Raw genomic sequence first — 14,912 nt, forward strand, 5'->3', positions numbered from 1 at the left:
GTGCGGACTCACAGTCACCGTCAGACCCGTGCGCCTGTGGGTCTGCTCCGCTGCCCCTTCCCGCGGGTGAGCGGGGAGGAGCCAGACTAGCAGGAGGAGGGCCGCGGGCAGATTCCGAGCCACCTCGGCCCACAGCGCTGCTAAGGCCGCCCTGGTTGTCTTACAGGTCAACGAAATCTATCACGACGAGTCCCTGGGGGCCCACGTCAACGTCGTCCTTGTGCGGATCATCCTGCTGAGTCACGCCAAGGTGAGTGGGCACGGCCCTCCTGGAGTGGAGGTGAGTGGGCACGGCCTCTCCTGGAGTGGAGGTGCCCGCGAGGCCGGGCCCTCCTAGAGTGGAGGCGAGTGGGCACGGCCCTCCTGGAGTGGAGGTGCCCGCGAGGCCGGGCCCTCCTAGAGTGGAGGTGAGTGGGCACGGCCCTCCTGGAGTGGAGGTGAGTGGGCACGGCCCTCCTGGAGTGGAGGCGAGTGGGCACGGCCCTCCTGGAGTGGAGGTGCCCGCGAGGCCGGGCCCTCCTAGAGTGGAGGTGAGTGGGCACGGCCCTCCTGGAGTGGAGGTGAGTGGGCACGGCCCTCCTGGAGTGGAGGCGAGTGGGCACGGCCCTCCTGGAGTGGAGGTGCCCGCGAGGCTGGGCCCTCCTGAGCCTCCTGGCTCACAACTGCCCATCTCCACCCAGACGCCCTGCGGTTCTAGAAGCAGCAAGACGCTGTGAGTTGTCCCTAGTTCCTGTTCTCGTCCCTAGTTCTTGGCCTCATCTTTTAAAATGTGGGCTTTTAGCCAGGCGTGGTGGCGCACGCTTGTAATCCCCGCGCTTGGGAGGCTGAGACAGGAGGATCGCACAGGTTCGAAGCCAGCCGCGTGCGCTGGCTTAAGAGACCCTGTTTCCAAATAAAAACATAAAAATAGGTCTGGGAGTGTAGCTCAGAGGTAGAAGGGCTTCCAGGAACCCCAGTACCACCAAAAAAAGAAGGAGGAGGAGGAGGGGAAGGGGAAGGAAGGAAGGAAGGAAGCTGGAGACCAGAGAGGAGAGAGTTGCTGGCGTGGGGAGCCAGCTGAGTGAGGGACAGCCCAGAGACGCCAGGGGCCGAGGCCCCCAGAGAGGACGAGGACGGGCGGCAGAGCGCGAGGTGAAGCCTGGGCGGCTGAGAGGGCTCCTGATTTAGGGTTTTGAGATAGCTGGTCACAGAGGGTGCTTGACACTCACCGTTTTGGTTTATGGTGGAAAAAGATGCTCACCTGAAAATGTTGTGTAGGGCTGTCGGGAGGAGCATCACACAGGCACTAACGGGGCGGACGGCGCTCAGGCGCCCGACAGCAGCAGCAGCAGCTCCCAAGAGCACCCTGTGCGTCGTTTCTCAAACCTTTTCTCAGCGGAACCCTTTTCCTCCTGCAATCCACTCACTTTGGGAAAGCTGCCTTGGGGGCAGGGGCGGGGAGACTGGAAAGGAAGCTTTGTGAGCGCGTTGTGGCCCTGGAGACTCCAAGCAGGCTTACGTGACATGAAACTACATCAGAGAAGAGCAGCCCAAGTCAGAGTCGCCATGGACGACGCGCCGAGGAAGCCCAGAGCATCCTGCAGCGGGCGCGGTGGCCACGCTCGTCATCCCAGCTCTGGGGAGGCTGAGACCGGAGGACCGCGGTTCACGGACCGCCTCCGCTACTTACTGAGGCCTCTGCAACTCGGTGAGACCGTTTCCAAATAAAGAATAAAAATCGGCTGGAGGTGGGGTTTCCTGGGTTCAGTCTCCAGCACGAATCCACTGCGAAACCTGGAGAGTTATTAACAAGAAGCTTAGTGACGGGCACAGACACGGTCGTGCAGCGCTTGAGGACGAGGACGCTTCCAAGAAAGGCATCACTGGGATTTCGCTGCTGCGCAGACCTCGGGTCACCGGCACTGTTGTCTGCGCGGGCTGTTGCTGGCCGTAGGGCGCTGTGTGGTGCACGGCTGTATAAGATAGTTGTGCGGAAGTCAGTAGCTCCCGTGGGAGCCTGTGCCACCCTGGGCGTGGGTGATGGGGAGGGATGAGCTCTGTGTTATAGTAACCAGAAACCAGGAATGGCTGAGACCTACAGGAAGGAAAGGACACTTTGGGGAGGGGGAGAGGAGGGGCACAGGGAGACCCGGCCACGCCTCCCCAGGAGAGGCTGGAGAGTCAGGGCCCCTAACAACTGGAAATTTGAAATGATTCTGAGGTTTACTTAGAAACATGAGCAGTCAGCCACACGCGGTGACGCACGCTCATCATCCCAGTGATTAATAAATAAAGTGCGGCAGGTCCCTCCGGCTCACAGATACGCGGGAAGCCAGGTATAAATTCCACCATAAGCCTTTATTCGTCCAGAGTCGGCCGCCCGCCATCGCCCGCTCCCGCGCGTCTGTCTATCCCTGGGTGTCTCTCTCGCCTGTCTCTGGCTGCCTGCTTGGGACGGAGAGGACCCTTCCTTTTAGGAGGGGTCGGTCACCCCACCCGTGGGAAACACAGAATTCTCACGAGGTCAGGAGGCGGGTCCTTCCTGCCTCCTGGGCTTCTGGTCCCTCCCCCTGCGGGGCAGCGGCTCAGACCTTTCACCCAGCACTCGGAGGCTGAGACAGAGGACCGCGGTTCGCGGCCAGCCTCAGCTACTTAGTGAGGCCTCTGCAACTCAGTGAGACCCTGTTTCCAAATAAAGGATAAAAAATAGGGCTGGGTGCAGCTTGGAGGTCAAATGCCTCTGGGCTCCATCCTCAGTACCGCCAAAAACAAAGAAAAGAAGAAACATGAGCGTTCAGGACCAGGAGCAAGACAGAGAGGCTCACGCCCACCATCTTGCAAAGTAAAAACGATTAAAATGACTCCACACACCGGTGGCAGGACAGGCAGAACCGTGAATAAAGTCGGCAGCTGAGAGCGCCCCGCCCACAGGTGACGCGGGATGGATGTCAGCAGCCTGGCTACCGAGCATCATAAATAAGGAATCACGACGCGTCAACGGTAAGTTTAATCACCGTGTGGTAAGTACAAGACAAATGACACTGAGCTATTGAAGTCTACGAGCCGCGAGGATACGGCCGTCAGGTCAACCGGGTATGAACCCAGCGAAGGGCTCTAAAGGAGACATTGGCAGGGCTGGGCGCTCCCTGGAGAGCCCCGTCGGATCACGTCTACAGACCTGGACATGTCAAGTGCCCTTCAGATGAGCAACTGCCGAAGGCCTACGTGTCAAGCCCCAAGAAATAATAAAGAAATCCTACCTGTCCTGTTTTTTACGATTGAATTTCATAAATTTCACAGTAAGCTCGCTCCATCCACTTGCTTATAAGAGCTTCTAAGTTCTGTATTTCTCTGTGGGGACCGTGTCTGTGTCCACCGGCAACACCTTTGACACTTGGACGGCCGGAGAGGCCCTGTGTCTGTGCCCCGTGTCCCCGCAGCCTCCGAGGATGCAGCCGGCCGGAGGTCCTGTGACCTGAGCGGCCTCTGGGGTTTACCCTGCCACGCCTGAGGATGCACCATGGTCAGGACTCTGGCCAGGAGGGCAGGGCAGTAAACCAGACCTGGCTAGCACCACCGAGGACGGCCGAGGCGGGACCAGCCTGGGCGGAGCGGCTAGGAAGGTGACGTCGCAGGAGACGGAGGGGAGAGGACAGTGTCCCCCACGGAGGCCATGGCTTTGCCTGGTCGTGGGGGGACGCAGGGCTGGAACTTCTAGTCAGGGCTCTGGGGGAAGGTGAAACCTTGAAATTAAGGTGTGTTGTCGGGACTCCTGCTGGGGAGTGAGGCCTCCGTCTCTGGAAGAATTTAAACATGAGAAAACCAAGCTGCTCCAGCCAGGTCAAGGTGAGCTCTGCGGGGCAGTAGGTCATAGCCGGCTGGGCAGAAAAGTGGCCCAGGTAACCAGATCCTCACGCGGCTGCTAGGCGTGGCTGAATCCCAGCACCCCTCGCGGCCATGGCCCTGTCGGCTCCGGCAGGGGTGAAATTGGTCATGCTCCCTCGAGTGACATATTGTCTTCCAGCTTATGAGAAACCTCAATTATCACAAGTTTTTCCTAAAACAACATTTTTATCCAATTCTTAAAAAAAAAGCAGAAGAAAAGAGATTATCTTATTTCCCACAATACGCCGCGGGCGGGCTCGCTGGAGTGTTACATAGCAACCGCTCTGCAGCCCATTCTTTGAGGAGGTACCAAAGCTACCCCACCGTTCCCATCTTAAACATTTCCTGGGATTGTGAAAATCAAAGCAAATGGAAACCAGAGACGTGGGGACAGTCAGGAAGAAAGAAAAAGACGCAGGCGCCTCGGGAAAGGCCAGGTCAGGACGCGGCGCCCGCCGTGCTGGCCGCATCCTCCGGCCGCGGGCGGTGGACCTAGGCAGGTCCAGCAGGTCCGAGCCCTTGCGGGAGGCGGGAAGGCGGTGCCTGGGCGAGGCCGCCTGCGGGTGGGAGGCTGGGAGCCGGCCCTGAGGCGGGGTCGCCCAGTGTCCTCCGAGTGGCTTCTGGCCCACCCCTGACCAGATGCCCCAGGCCCAGAGAAGGACCAGGAGTCTCTGGGGCCAGATACTGCCCCGGGAGGTCTCCGTCCACTGGGGCTGTTCTAAGAAAAGCACCTCAGATTGGCTGTTTCTAAACAGAAACATGCTGCTGGCCGCTCCCGGGGCCAGGAAGCCCACGACTGCACACCAGCGGGCTGCGTGTCTGGTGAGGGCTGGCTCCTCGGCGGCCTGGTGGCTGGGCCTCACAGTATGACGGGGGCTGACTGCCCCTCAGGCTTGCCTGCCCGCCTTCCTGGTGTGGTACTGGCCACCTGAGCACAGGGCTGTTCTACCTCGGAGCGACACCCCCAGCTCTTTATTATTTTATTTATTTTTGCTACTGGGGGGGTTGAACCCAGGAGCAGTCTACCTCTGAGCTATCCCCTCAGCCCTCTTTTATTTACTATTTTGAAACAAGATCTCACCAAGTTGCTGAGTCTTGTTCAGTTGCTGAGGCTGACCTCGAACCTGTGATCCTCCATCTCAGCCTCCCAAGTCCTGGGCTCAGAGTGGACTGCGCGTTACCTGCAAGCTCTCCAATTACCGTGGCCCCTGGTCAGCAGAGGTCTGCAAATTGTAGAGAGAGACCACCACATAACTCTCATGACGATAGATTGTTCTGTTTTATTACTGAGTCTCCGTAGCCTCTTGTGTGCCTAATTGGTAAATGGCCCTCGCCACAGGCACACGTAGGAAAGCATATTTACGGATGGGGCTCGGTGCCATCCTGTGTCCCGGGTGTGCCCTGGGACTGCGGAGCCTCCCCCAGGATGGTAGGACAGCGGGGCCCGGTCATCATCCCCCCTGAGGACGCCGGCTCTGGGGAGAGCAATCTGCCGGGCCAGAAGGCGCAGGGGCACCTTGGGACTCCTGGAAGGACGGAGCACCCGCTCCTGGGTGGAGGCACAGCGTCAGGCTCCAGGCCCCTCGTGCCAGCGGGCATTCCCTTTTGCCAAATTTTCCCAGCCAAGGGTGAGACTGCCTGCCCTGGGGAAGGCTCCACAAAGCCTGGAAATACTTTCCATTGTCACAACCAGGGAGGGCGCTACTGGCTTCCAGCCTCCTACTTGGGAACCTGCAGTGCGTCTTGGTGTCTTGTGAGCGTGCTCCCAGCCCCTCCCCACAGACAGGCCCGCGGCAGCTGAGCAGCAGAAGCCAGCCCAGCCCACCCTGGACCTTCACGGTCCTCTTTTGTGTAGGTCTGGGAGGCTGGCCTCAGGCCCTCTGGCCAGGGTGACGGCTTCTCCTCCTCCTCTTCCTTCGTGCTGTGTATTGAACCCAGGCACATTCTACCTCCAAGCTATACCCCCGGCCCTATTTTTTATTCTTCATTTTAAAATAGGGTCTCGCTAAGTTGCAAAGGGCCTAAGTAGCTGCGGCTGGCCATGAACCTGCGATCCTCCTGTCTCAGCCTCCGAGTACCGGGATCGCAAGCATGCACCATCACGCCCGGCTTGGCCAGGGCATCTTGAGACCGCTCTGGCACCAGCGGAAGCCACATCCCCTCAGCATGAGCCTTGCAGGTGCAGGCCGGCTGCCCCAGGACTGACCATCTTCATTGTCCCCGTCATCAGGGCAGACAGGGAGACTCGTGGGTACTGACCGTCTCTCCTGCACTGTGCGGATGGTGGTGCCTGCTTGGCTCTGGGGAGTCCAGATGGAGAGGTCACTTTTCTAGGAGCACAGAGCAGATGAAGGCCCGTACCAGGCCCCCAGCCCCGGGTGGGCCCCGCCTGCCCCCTGCCCATACCCGGGTGGACGTGTGGCCGGTGGGCTCCTGGACTCAGGCACCAGCCTGCAGAGCTGCTGTGTGCCAGTGCGGCTGTGGAGAGACTGGCGGCTGGTCATGACCTCCTATCCCCTTGACTGAAGAAAGACCAGAAATAATCTAGTTAATCCTCCAGCCAAGAGCAGCAGGAATGTCAGAGAGCAGAGCCTGGAACACAGCTTCCTGTGCCGGTCTACTTAGGGTGGGACCCCAGAGGGCCCGCGCACCTAGCCCCTGCAGGGAGCTGCGCCCATCTCAGGGATCTGGAGGGACCCGCCCCGCCCTGCTGTGCCGGGCCTGCGGGTCTTGTGGCAGCAGCGCCACCTGCTGGCCGGCCACCTTTCTTTGCCTCTGTTCCGCGCAGGCCTGGAGCCGCCTGGGTCTCAGGACCCCGGGGGTGGGGGACCTCTGCGATGGCTTCCCCATCGCCTGCACCTCTCCTGGTGTGTCCTGTTCCTGCTTTGGCCACCTCTCAGCCCTTGTGAACCTCCACCCAACAACTTACCTGGGGTCCCAGGCCGCCCTGGGCTTCGCAGCAGAGCAGCTGGTCAGCCCCTGAGGGGTGCACCCCAAGAAGTGCAGGAGCTGCTGGGCTCTCACCAAGTGGGCAAACCAGGCGAGAAAGGCGGTCGCCGCGACCCATCCCCAGCACTGCGGTCCCCGCACGCCACGCCTGCCTCCACGCCTCCATTGCCACCTATGATTGGAAACTGAGAGCCGGCCGGGTGTGGTGCACGCTTGTCATCCCAGTGCTCGGGAGGCTGAGACTGGAGGATCGCGGTTCGCGGACAGCCTCGGCTACTTAGTGAGGCCCTCTGCAACTCAGTGAGACCCTGTTTCAGAATAAAGAATAAAAAATAGGGGTGAGGGTAGAGCTCGGAGGTAGAATGCTCCTGGATTCTACCCCTAGTACTGGAAAAAAAAAAAAAAAAGGAAGGAAGGAAGGAAGGACAGAAGGAAGGAAGGACGGACCAACGAACGCGCCTGAGCCGGCTGCTCTTTGACCTTGCCTGCAGCCAGACCAGCAGCAGCCACCCTGGCTGCCCCTCCGCGGTTCGCCCCTCGTCACTGACCAGGGCCGGCTCTTTTAAGTGCTCTGGCCGCACTTGCTGCTGAGCACGGGGTTGGCGTCTGGCCACAGGCTCACCTTTGGGCGCCCGCAGCCTCTCGAATGCTCCAGAAGGTCCGCTGAGGACACAGTCTTGCCCCTTGGCTCTTCTGTGCCCGTCTGAGATAGGCCAGACCTTGAGCGCCCTGGGGTGTCGCAGGAGGGTGGGGGGCCCAGCCGCCCTCCCTTCAGGGGGATCTGCGTCTGCGGGTTCAGCCGAGTACCGGGTGCAGGGGAGCAGATTACACCTGTACTGCAGTGTACAAGCCTTTTCTCCTCGTATTTCCTAAACAAGGCAGTACAGCCATACTTGCATAACATTTACACTGAATTAGGGATTGTGGTCATTTGTAATACTCTGAAGGATGTGGAAGGGCGCGCGGAGCTTCTTTGCGAACACCACAGCACTTTACAGAAGGCCTTGAGCATCCCGGGGTGCCAGCGTCCGCTGGGGTCCTGAGCCAGTCCCCGTGGGCTTTGCCCCCCACTTCCCAGCGACCGGCCGGGTGCTAGGTGCACACCTGTGATCCCAGCGCTTGGGAGGCCGTGACAGGATCGAAGGTTCAAGCCAGCCTCAGCATCTTAGTGAGACCCTAGGCAACTTAGACCCTGCTTGAAAATAAAAAGGGCCCGGGGTGTAACTCGGAGGTAGAACGCCCTGGTAGAATCCCTAATCACACACACACACACACACACACACACACACACACACACACACACACTCCCAATGACGGGTTGAGCCACAGGAGGCCTAAATATTGAAAGGCCCTCTTCTTGGCTTCTTGGGGTGCCCCGCACCCCAACCTAGGACTGCAGGGTGCAGCACAGGGCCTATTTTCTGAAGTCCTGCCCCCAGGCTCCCTCACTTACTGCCCCCCTCCTGCGGAGTCTGCCCAGGAGCCTAGAGCACCGCAAGGGACCCTGCAGCACAGGCCTGAGGGCCGAGACAGCAAGCGGCCAGAAACAAAACCAAGGCGGCACAAAACACAACCAATACTCCAATCAGTTACCCTGGCTGTGGCCAGGAGGGGCCGAGGACTGGGGAGCAGGAGGGGCTGGGCATCTGGAGGAGGCCGGCCAGTGTCCGCCGGGCGAGGCTGGGCCTTGTTCTGGGCTCTCACCTGGTGGCCTGGGAGACATGGTTTGTTTTGCCCACAGAGTCTATTTTTATCCACGCCAACATTCCTGTTAAGTCGAGTCTTTGTAAACTCGAGACTTGCCGATTGGCCACCTGGGACTCGCCGCTGCTCCATCTGCGGACCCCCAGGAGGAAGGGTCCCTGTGGATTCTCCTGGCTGGAGGGACAATCTCACCAACAAGGGATTTCTTTATTATTATTATTATTTTTTTTTTGATACTGGGGATGGAACCCAGGGGCACTCGACCTCTGAGCTACACCCTCTGCCCTATTTTTTATTCTTTAATTTGAAACGGTCTCACTGAGTTGCAGAGGGCCTCACTAAGTAGCTGAGGCTGTTCATGAACTGTGATCCTCCTGTCTCAGCCTCCCGAATGCTGGGATTACAAGCATGTGCCACCGTGCCCTGGCAGAAGGAGCGCCTGTGGCAGGCAGCCCCTCCGAATGCTCGGGGAGCCTGTGTCCTGGACTTCACCCGGGCCTCCCTGCACCGGGCTGGACTGGCCCTGCACAGACCACGGCTCCCATCCTGGACATGCGTTCTCTTGTTCCCATGGTTCAGTCTGACTGAGGGAGCCGCCGTGTATGGGCCGGCCTGCTGGGACCACGCGAGGAGATCCTTCAGCCGAGACTGAGGCTCCACCGTCAGCACAGTGGCCATCTGGACAGAGACCTGGAGCTGGAGGCTCCAGAGAAGCTGCCCACTGAAAGGCCTGAGTCCCCTGCCAGTGCAGGGGGGCGGGGCCGGAAGGCAGGAGGCAGAGCTCCGTGATTCCCACAGAGGAGACCACTCCCCTCCATTTAAGGTAGACGCTGCTACCTCAGAGACACACAGACACACAGAGACAGACAGGCGTGCGCTCACTCACCCCGCGGGCCCGGGGGCGGGCGGCCGACTCGCATACGAATAAAGACTTTTGGCATCCTTATATCGGACTCACGCATATATCTGGGACCCGCCACACCTTATTTATCGATCACTCACATGTTTCTTTTTCTTTTTTTCTTTCTTTTTTTTTTTTTTTTTGCGGTTTTGGGTGTGGAACCCAGGGGCATTCAACCTCTGAGCTCCACGCCCAGCCCTATTTTTTATTCTTTACTTTGAAAAGGGGTCTCACTGAGTTGCAGAGGGCTCACTAAGTAGCTAAGGCTGTCCGTGAACCGCGATCCTCCGGTCTCAGCCTCCTGAGTTACAAGTGTTCCAACTGTGTGCCTCCACGCCCGGCCGGCCTGCTTTGGGGTTTTTGACCATGAGATGATCAGTGTTTGAATTTTTTTTAACCCTCCACTGGTTAGTATGGAACCCAGGGCCATTCTACCTCTGAGCTACACCTCCAGCCCTATTTTATTCTTTACTTTGAAAAGGGGTCTCACTAAGTTGTAGAGGGTCTCACTAAGCAGTTGAGGCTGGCCGCGAACCTGTGATCCTCCTGTCTCAGCCTCCCAAATACTGAGATTGCAGGTGTGCACCAACGAACGGGCCAGTGTTTGGATTTTGTAGAATATTCCATCTGGGGTAATCTGCTAGGTATCCACGTATAGCCAGCTCCAGGTGTGGGTGCACCCGGAGCTTGCGAGAGCGTGCCAGGCCCACGTGGCCAAGGGCGGCGGCGGCCGAGGCACTGGGCTCACGCCCACCTCGCTGCCGGGCTCCTTGACTTGCCCCCGGCTTTCTCTGCCTCCTGTGCTGCGCGGCTGCATTTCTCTTCCTCCGCTGAGTTTGCATCTGTCCAGCGAGGGGTGCGTGGGGGCGAGGTCCACGTTGCGCTTGCCCCCACGTGGCCAGGGCTGCATGGGGCGGGCCCAGGAAAACGCAGGGGCTCCTGGAGGCGAGGGAGTGATGGGGCCCAGCGGCCTTGGAACCTGCCTCTCCTCTCAGGGCCTGGCACGTGGTGACTGCGTGGACACGCGTGCAGGTGTGTGTGACCGGGAACCTTGATGACACCAAGTGGCAGGTGGGCCCTGAGAGCGGTGGACAGGGGACTTAGGGCCACCCACATCTGTCCTCAAAGGTGGCGTCTGCCACCGCTGCGGCCGGCCCAGCCCCGAATTGTCTACCCGACCCCATCCTCTCTCCCGTCTCTCCTGCACCCCTGCAGTCCATGAGCCTCATCGAGCTTGGGAACCCCTCTCAGAGCCTGGAGAACGTGTGCCGCTGGGCATACCTGCAGCAGAAGCCAGACACGGGCCATGATGAGTACCACGACCATGCCATCTTCCTCACGAGGCAGGACTTCGGGCCTTCGGGCATGCAAGGTGAGCCTCACCCCGCGGGGCACTGAGGGCACAGGGCAGGAGGCAGCCAGCGGCCACGCAGGGCCCAGGCCAGGGAGGCGTGTCAGGGCGGGTGGTGCTGTGGCCATGCACCTGGTGACTGTTGGGTCGTTACTACAACCTCCTGGCCTCGGAAAACCGCCAGGGCCTCTGCTGTCCAAGGAAGACTTTTATAGACAGAGACTGGGCCTGGCAGTCCGACTGTGAGACAGTGGCTGAGTGTGGGTCTTGGGGTCACAGGCTTCCACTGGTTTCTAAAACAAAAATTTGAATAAGTTGCCACAGGTAAAAGCTTACAGATTTGTACATGAAATTCAAACTATATAAAACTGATGGATCTAAAAAAGAACTCAGTGAGTCTACAATCAAAAAGATGTGAAGCCGGGCGTGGTGGCGCACACTTGTAATCCCTGCGCTTGGGAGGCAGAGACAGGAGGATCGCGCAGGTTCGAAGCCAGCCGCACATGCTGGCTTAGGAGACCCTGTTTCCAAATAAAAATGTAAAAATAGGTCTGGGAGTGTAGCCCGGAGGTAGAAGGGCTTCCAGGAACCCCGGCACCACAAAAAAAAAAAAAAATGTGAAGACAGTCTTCTTAGTAACTGATTAACAGAACAACAGAATACAACATCGGCAGAGATAAAGATTGGATTGAGCAACCTGACCTAGTCAGTGTATGTAGAACCCTACACCAAGCCATTAGAGAATTCATATTCTTTATGAACACACATGAAAGCTGACCAAGACAGGCCGGGCGTACATCGGCTGGTAGAACGTGTGCCAGACGTGTGAGGACGGTCCGTCCTACAGCCTGGGTTCCATCCCCAGAACCAGAAGGAAAGACATGGAAGCAGACTACGCAGGACCACAGAGAGGTCTCCACAGAATGTAAACAGTCACACAGAGTGTGTTCTCTGACCACACTTGGAAAGAAAGACAAGAAATCCTGTATGTTTGGAAATTCAGCCGTATGCCTATGCACAACCCGCGGGTACAAGAAAAGCAGTGGGTGAAACAGAAGACATTTCTGCTCTATCACTACTCATGGATGTAACCAAGTTAACAGTTAGGTTGCTGGAGATAGCGTGATGTGCCTTTGTTGGGAAAAAGGACTGAAAGGCCCATCGTGTATGCATATACTGAAAGGACTTTGAGAAAGTACAGCAAGTTAACCAACAGCAGCAGGAGGCTCGGATAAGAGCAGCCGGGCGCAGCGGGCGCGCTGTCAGCCCAGCACTTGGAGGCTGAGACCGGAGCATTACAGGTTCTCAGCCAGCCTCAGCTACTTAACAAAGCCCTCTTCAATTTACACCCTGTTTCAAAACAAAACAGGGCTGGGCGTCTAGCTCAGAGGACCACACTCACACACACACACACCTACATAGACACACAGTGTGGAAGGCAACCGAGGATTATGAGACATGGGGGCGCTTAGAGTAGACGGGGAAACACAAAGCCAAACCTAACCTCATGATGGACCAGGAAGGAAGATAAAACGACAGGCTGACAGGCGCCAGAGAAAGCAGAGGACATGTAGGAGACGGAAAAGAACATCTCAGCCGGGCGCGGCGGGCACGCTCATCATCCCCGCGCTTGGGAGGCGGAGACAGGAGGACCGCGCAGGTTTGAAGCCAGCCGCGCTGGCTTAGGAGACCCTGTTTCCAAATAAAAATATTTTTAAAAAAATAGGTCTGGGAGTGTAGCCCGGAGGCAGAAGGGCTTCCAGGAACCCCAGTACCACCAAAAAAAGAAGAGAAAAGAAGACCTTACAAAGCGGCGCTCCCAGAACGTTTGAGAAGACCCACCCGCACGCTCAGAGTGCGTTGGTGCGAAGCGCTCAGGGACAGAGTCTTCATGGAACTAAGGCTATGAGGAATAGATAAAAACTTCAAAAACTGGAGCTAAAAGGCAAACCCTGAAAGGAAGCAAAGAGCCCAAGAACTAGAAAGAGCACAGCTAGGGGACTCGGAGCTCCCCGGGAGGTGCGACGCCATCCACGGCTTCCAGAGCGCGGCCGGCAGGTCATGGAGACACCTTGCTGGCGATTTTGGCGGTCAGCTCATCAGACTCCTCCACACGCCTTGACGTCCGGCAGAGCTGCGCGGGATGAGCGTGGAGTCCGCGGGGCAGCTCTGCGGGCACCTCCAAGTCTGCCCGGGGCCTGGCTCGGGAGCAGTCCCCCGGATCTGCAGGCATCCCGTTTGTCCCAGGAGGAAAAGGCCCAAGTGCCCTCACTCTTATTTAAACAGGCTCGTCAGACGCCAGCACAGCCCAGGCCACGGGGACGTCCTTCCCTTCTGGCAGGCCGCGAGGTGGCCGGCGGGCAGCACCTGGGCCAGAAGTCCCCCAGCGGCGGGGACCGCCCAGGGCTTGCTGCAGCCCTGGCGGGTCTGGGGAACAGCGCCCCAGGGCGGGGCTAGAACCGGCTTGTCTCCCCAGGCTACGCCCCCGTCACTGGGATGTGCCATCCAGTTCGCAGCTGCACCCTCAACCACGAGGACGGCTTCTCCTCCGCGTTTGTGGTGGCCCACGAGACCGGCCATGTGTAAGTGGCCGGGCCACCCTCGTGCGGGACGGTGGGGCCGGAGAGGCCGCCCACCCAGCCCCTCCCAGCCGCCCGGGGGTAGGGCCCGCCCCCTGCACTGCAGCGCGGGCTGGGGCCTTCTGCTGAGGGACGTCCAGGGGATGCCTGGGCCTTGGGCTGTTGTCTCCCTCGAGCTCTGGGGCGGGCGAGCTCCCCAGCCCACCTCACAGATGACCGCCGAGGCTCTGCGGGACCCGCTTTGCTGGGTCTGCTGGAGCCGCCATCCTGGGGAAGGAGAAGGGCTGTTGGGGCTTGGGCCCCCCCACCCCCCGCGGGTGTGTAGGGTCAGCGTCTGGGACACTCGCTTGGGGTCGCAGATGCCTGCCCCTACTCACACTCTGAGGCCCTTCTTGGGGTCGGGCTGGGGGGACTGCCCAGTCTGGCTTACGATCTGGCAGATGGAGCCGGGGCTGTGACATGCACCTCTCATCTCAGTACTTGGGAGGCTGAGACAGGAGGATCGCAGGTTCGAGGCCAGCCTCGGCCACTTAGCGAGACTCTTGGCAACTCTGATTCAAAAGTCTTTGGGTGTAGATCAGAGCTAGAACGCCCTTGGGTTCAGTTCCAGCACGAGAGAGACAGACAGACAGACAGACAGACAGACCAGCTGTGGGGAGTGAGCATGGGCTGGCTGGGGCTGGGGAGGCCGCTGCAGGGCCTGCGAGGGCCCAGCCGCTCTCGCTCCACACAGGCTGGGCATGGAACACGACGGGCAGGGAAACCGCTGCGGGGACGAGGTGCGGCTGGGCAGCATCATGGCGCCGCTGGTGCAGGCCGCCTTCCACCGCTTCCACTGGTCCCGCTGCAGCCAGCAGGAGCTCGGCCGCTACCTGCAGTGAGTGCCCGCCAGGCTCTCCCGTGGCCCCGAGGGCGGGCTCGGCACGCCCCGCTGGCCCCAGGGTGGGAGCGGGTGCGCACCGCGCGGCCCCGGCCTTGGTACCCTGCACCGCGGAGGCCGCAGGGCCCGGCCGCCCCGCTGAGGCTGCCGGCGCCCGCGTGTGCCCACAGCTCCTACGACTGCCTGCGGGACGACCCCTTCGCCCACGACTGGCCGGCACTGCCGCAGCTGCCGGGGCTGCACTACTCCATGAACGAGCAGTGCCGCTTCGACTTCGGCCTGGGGTACATGACGTGCACCGCGGTGAGTGTGCGGCGGGAGAGGGCACCTGTCGCAGCAGCCGCCTCAGCCTGCTGGATCGGGAGGGCTTCCCGCAGGAGGAGGGGAGGGGAGGACTCGCGCACACAGGCTGGGAGCACCCAGTCGCTCACCAGGACAGCCGTGGCGCAGCCCCTAGAGGAGCCCGGTGGTCAGCACCGGTGCGGCAGGTGCATCAGGCCAGCGCCGGGCGGGCTAGCCAGGCGGGTGAAGAGCGCACGCCTGTAACCAGCTTGGAAGGCTGAGACGGGGCATCACGGGTTCATGGCCAGCCTCAGTGACTTAGCAAGGCCCTTTGCAATTTAGTGAGACCCTGTTTCAAAATTACAAAATAAGATAGGGCCAGGGTGCTCCCAGAGGTCAGAA

The 14,912-nt window shown here is 59.6% G+C and overlaps 1 protein-coding gene across 1 annotated transcript in view; it reads left to right on the plus strand.

The window, feature by feature from the left end:
* Nucleotides 1-14,912, plus strand: part of ADAMTS2 (ADAM metallopeptidase with thrombospondin type 1 motif 2) — a gene marked incomplete at both ends in the record, with an annotated part of 161,897 nt that overhangs the window by 123,243 nt on the left and 23,742 nt on the right. The window contains 5 exons of the mRNA XM_080699349.1: nt 167-250; nt 10,634-10,790; nt 13,246-13,351; nt 14,082-14,225; nt 14,399-14,531. Of these exons, the coding sequence (XP_080555475.1) occupies nt 167-250; nt 10,634-10,790; nt 13,246-13,351; nt 14,082-14,225; nt 14,399-14,531 (624 nt within the window). The remainder of the gene's footprint in view (nt 1-166; nt 251-10,633; nt 10,791-13,245; nt 13,352-14,081; nt 14,226-14,398; nt 14,532-14,912) is intronic.

The sequence above is a fragment of the Muscardinus avellanarius genome (genome assembly GCF_963383645.1).
Source record: "Muscardinus avellanarius genome assembly, chromosome: 7".
NCBI classification, from domain to species: domain Eukaryota; kingdom Metazoa; phylum Chordata; class Mammalia; order Rodentia; family Gliridae; genus Muscardinus; species Muscardinus avellanarius.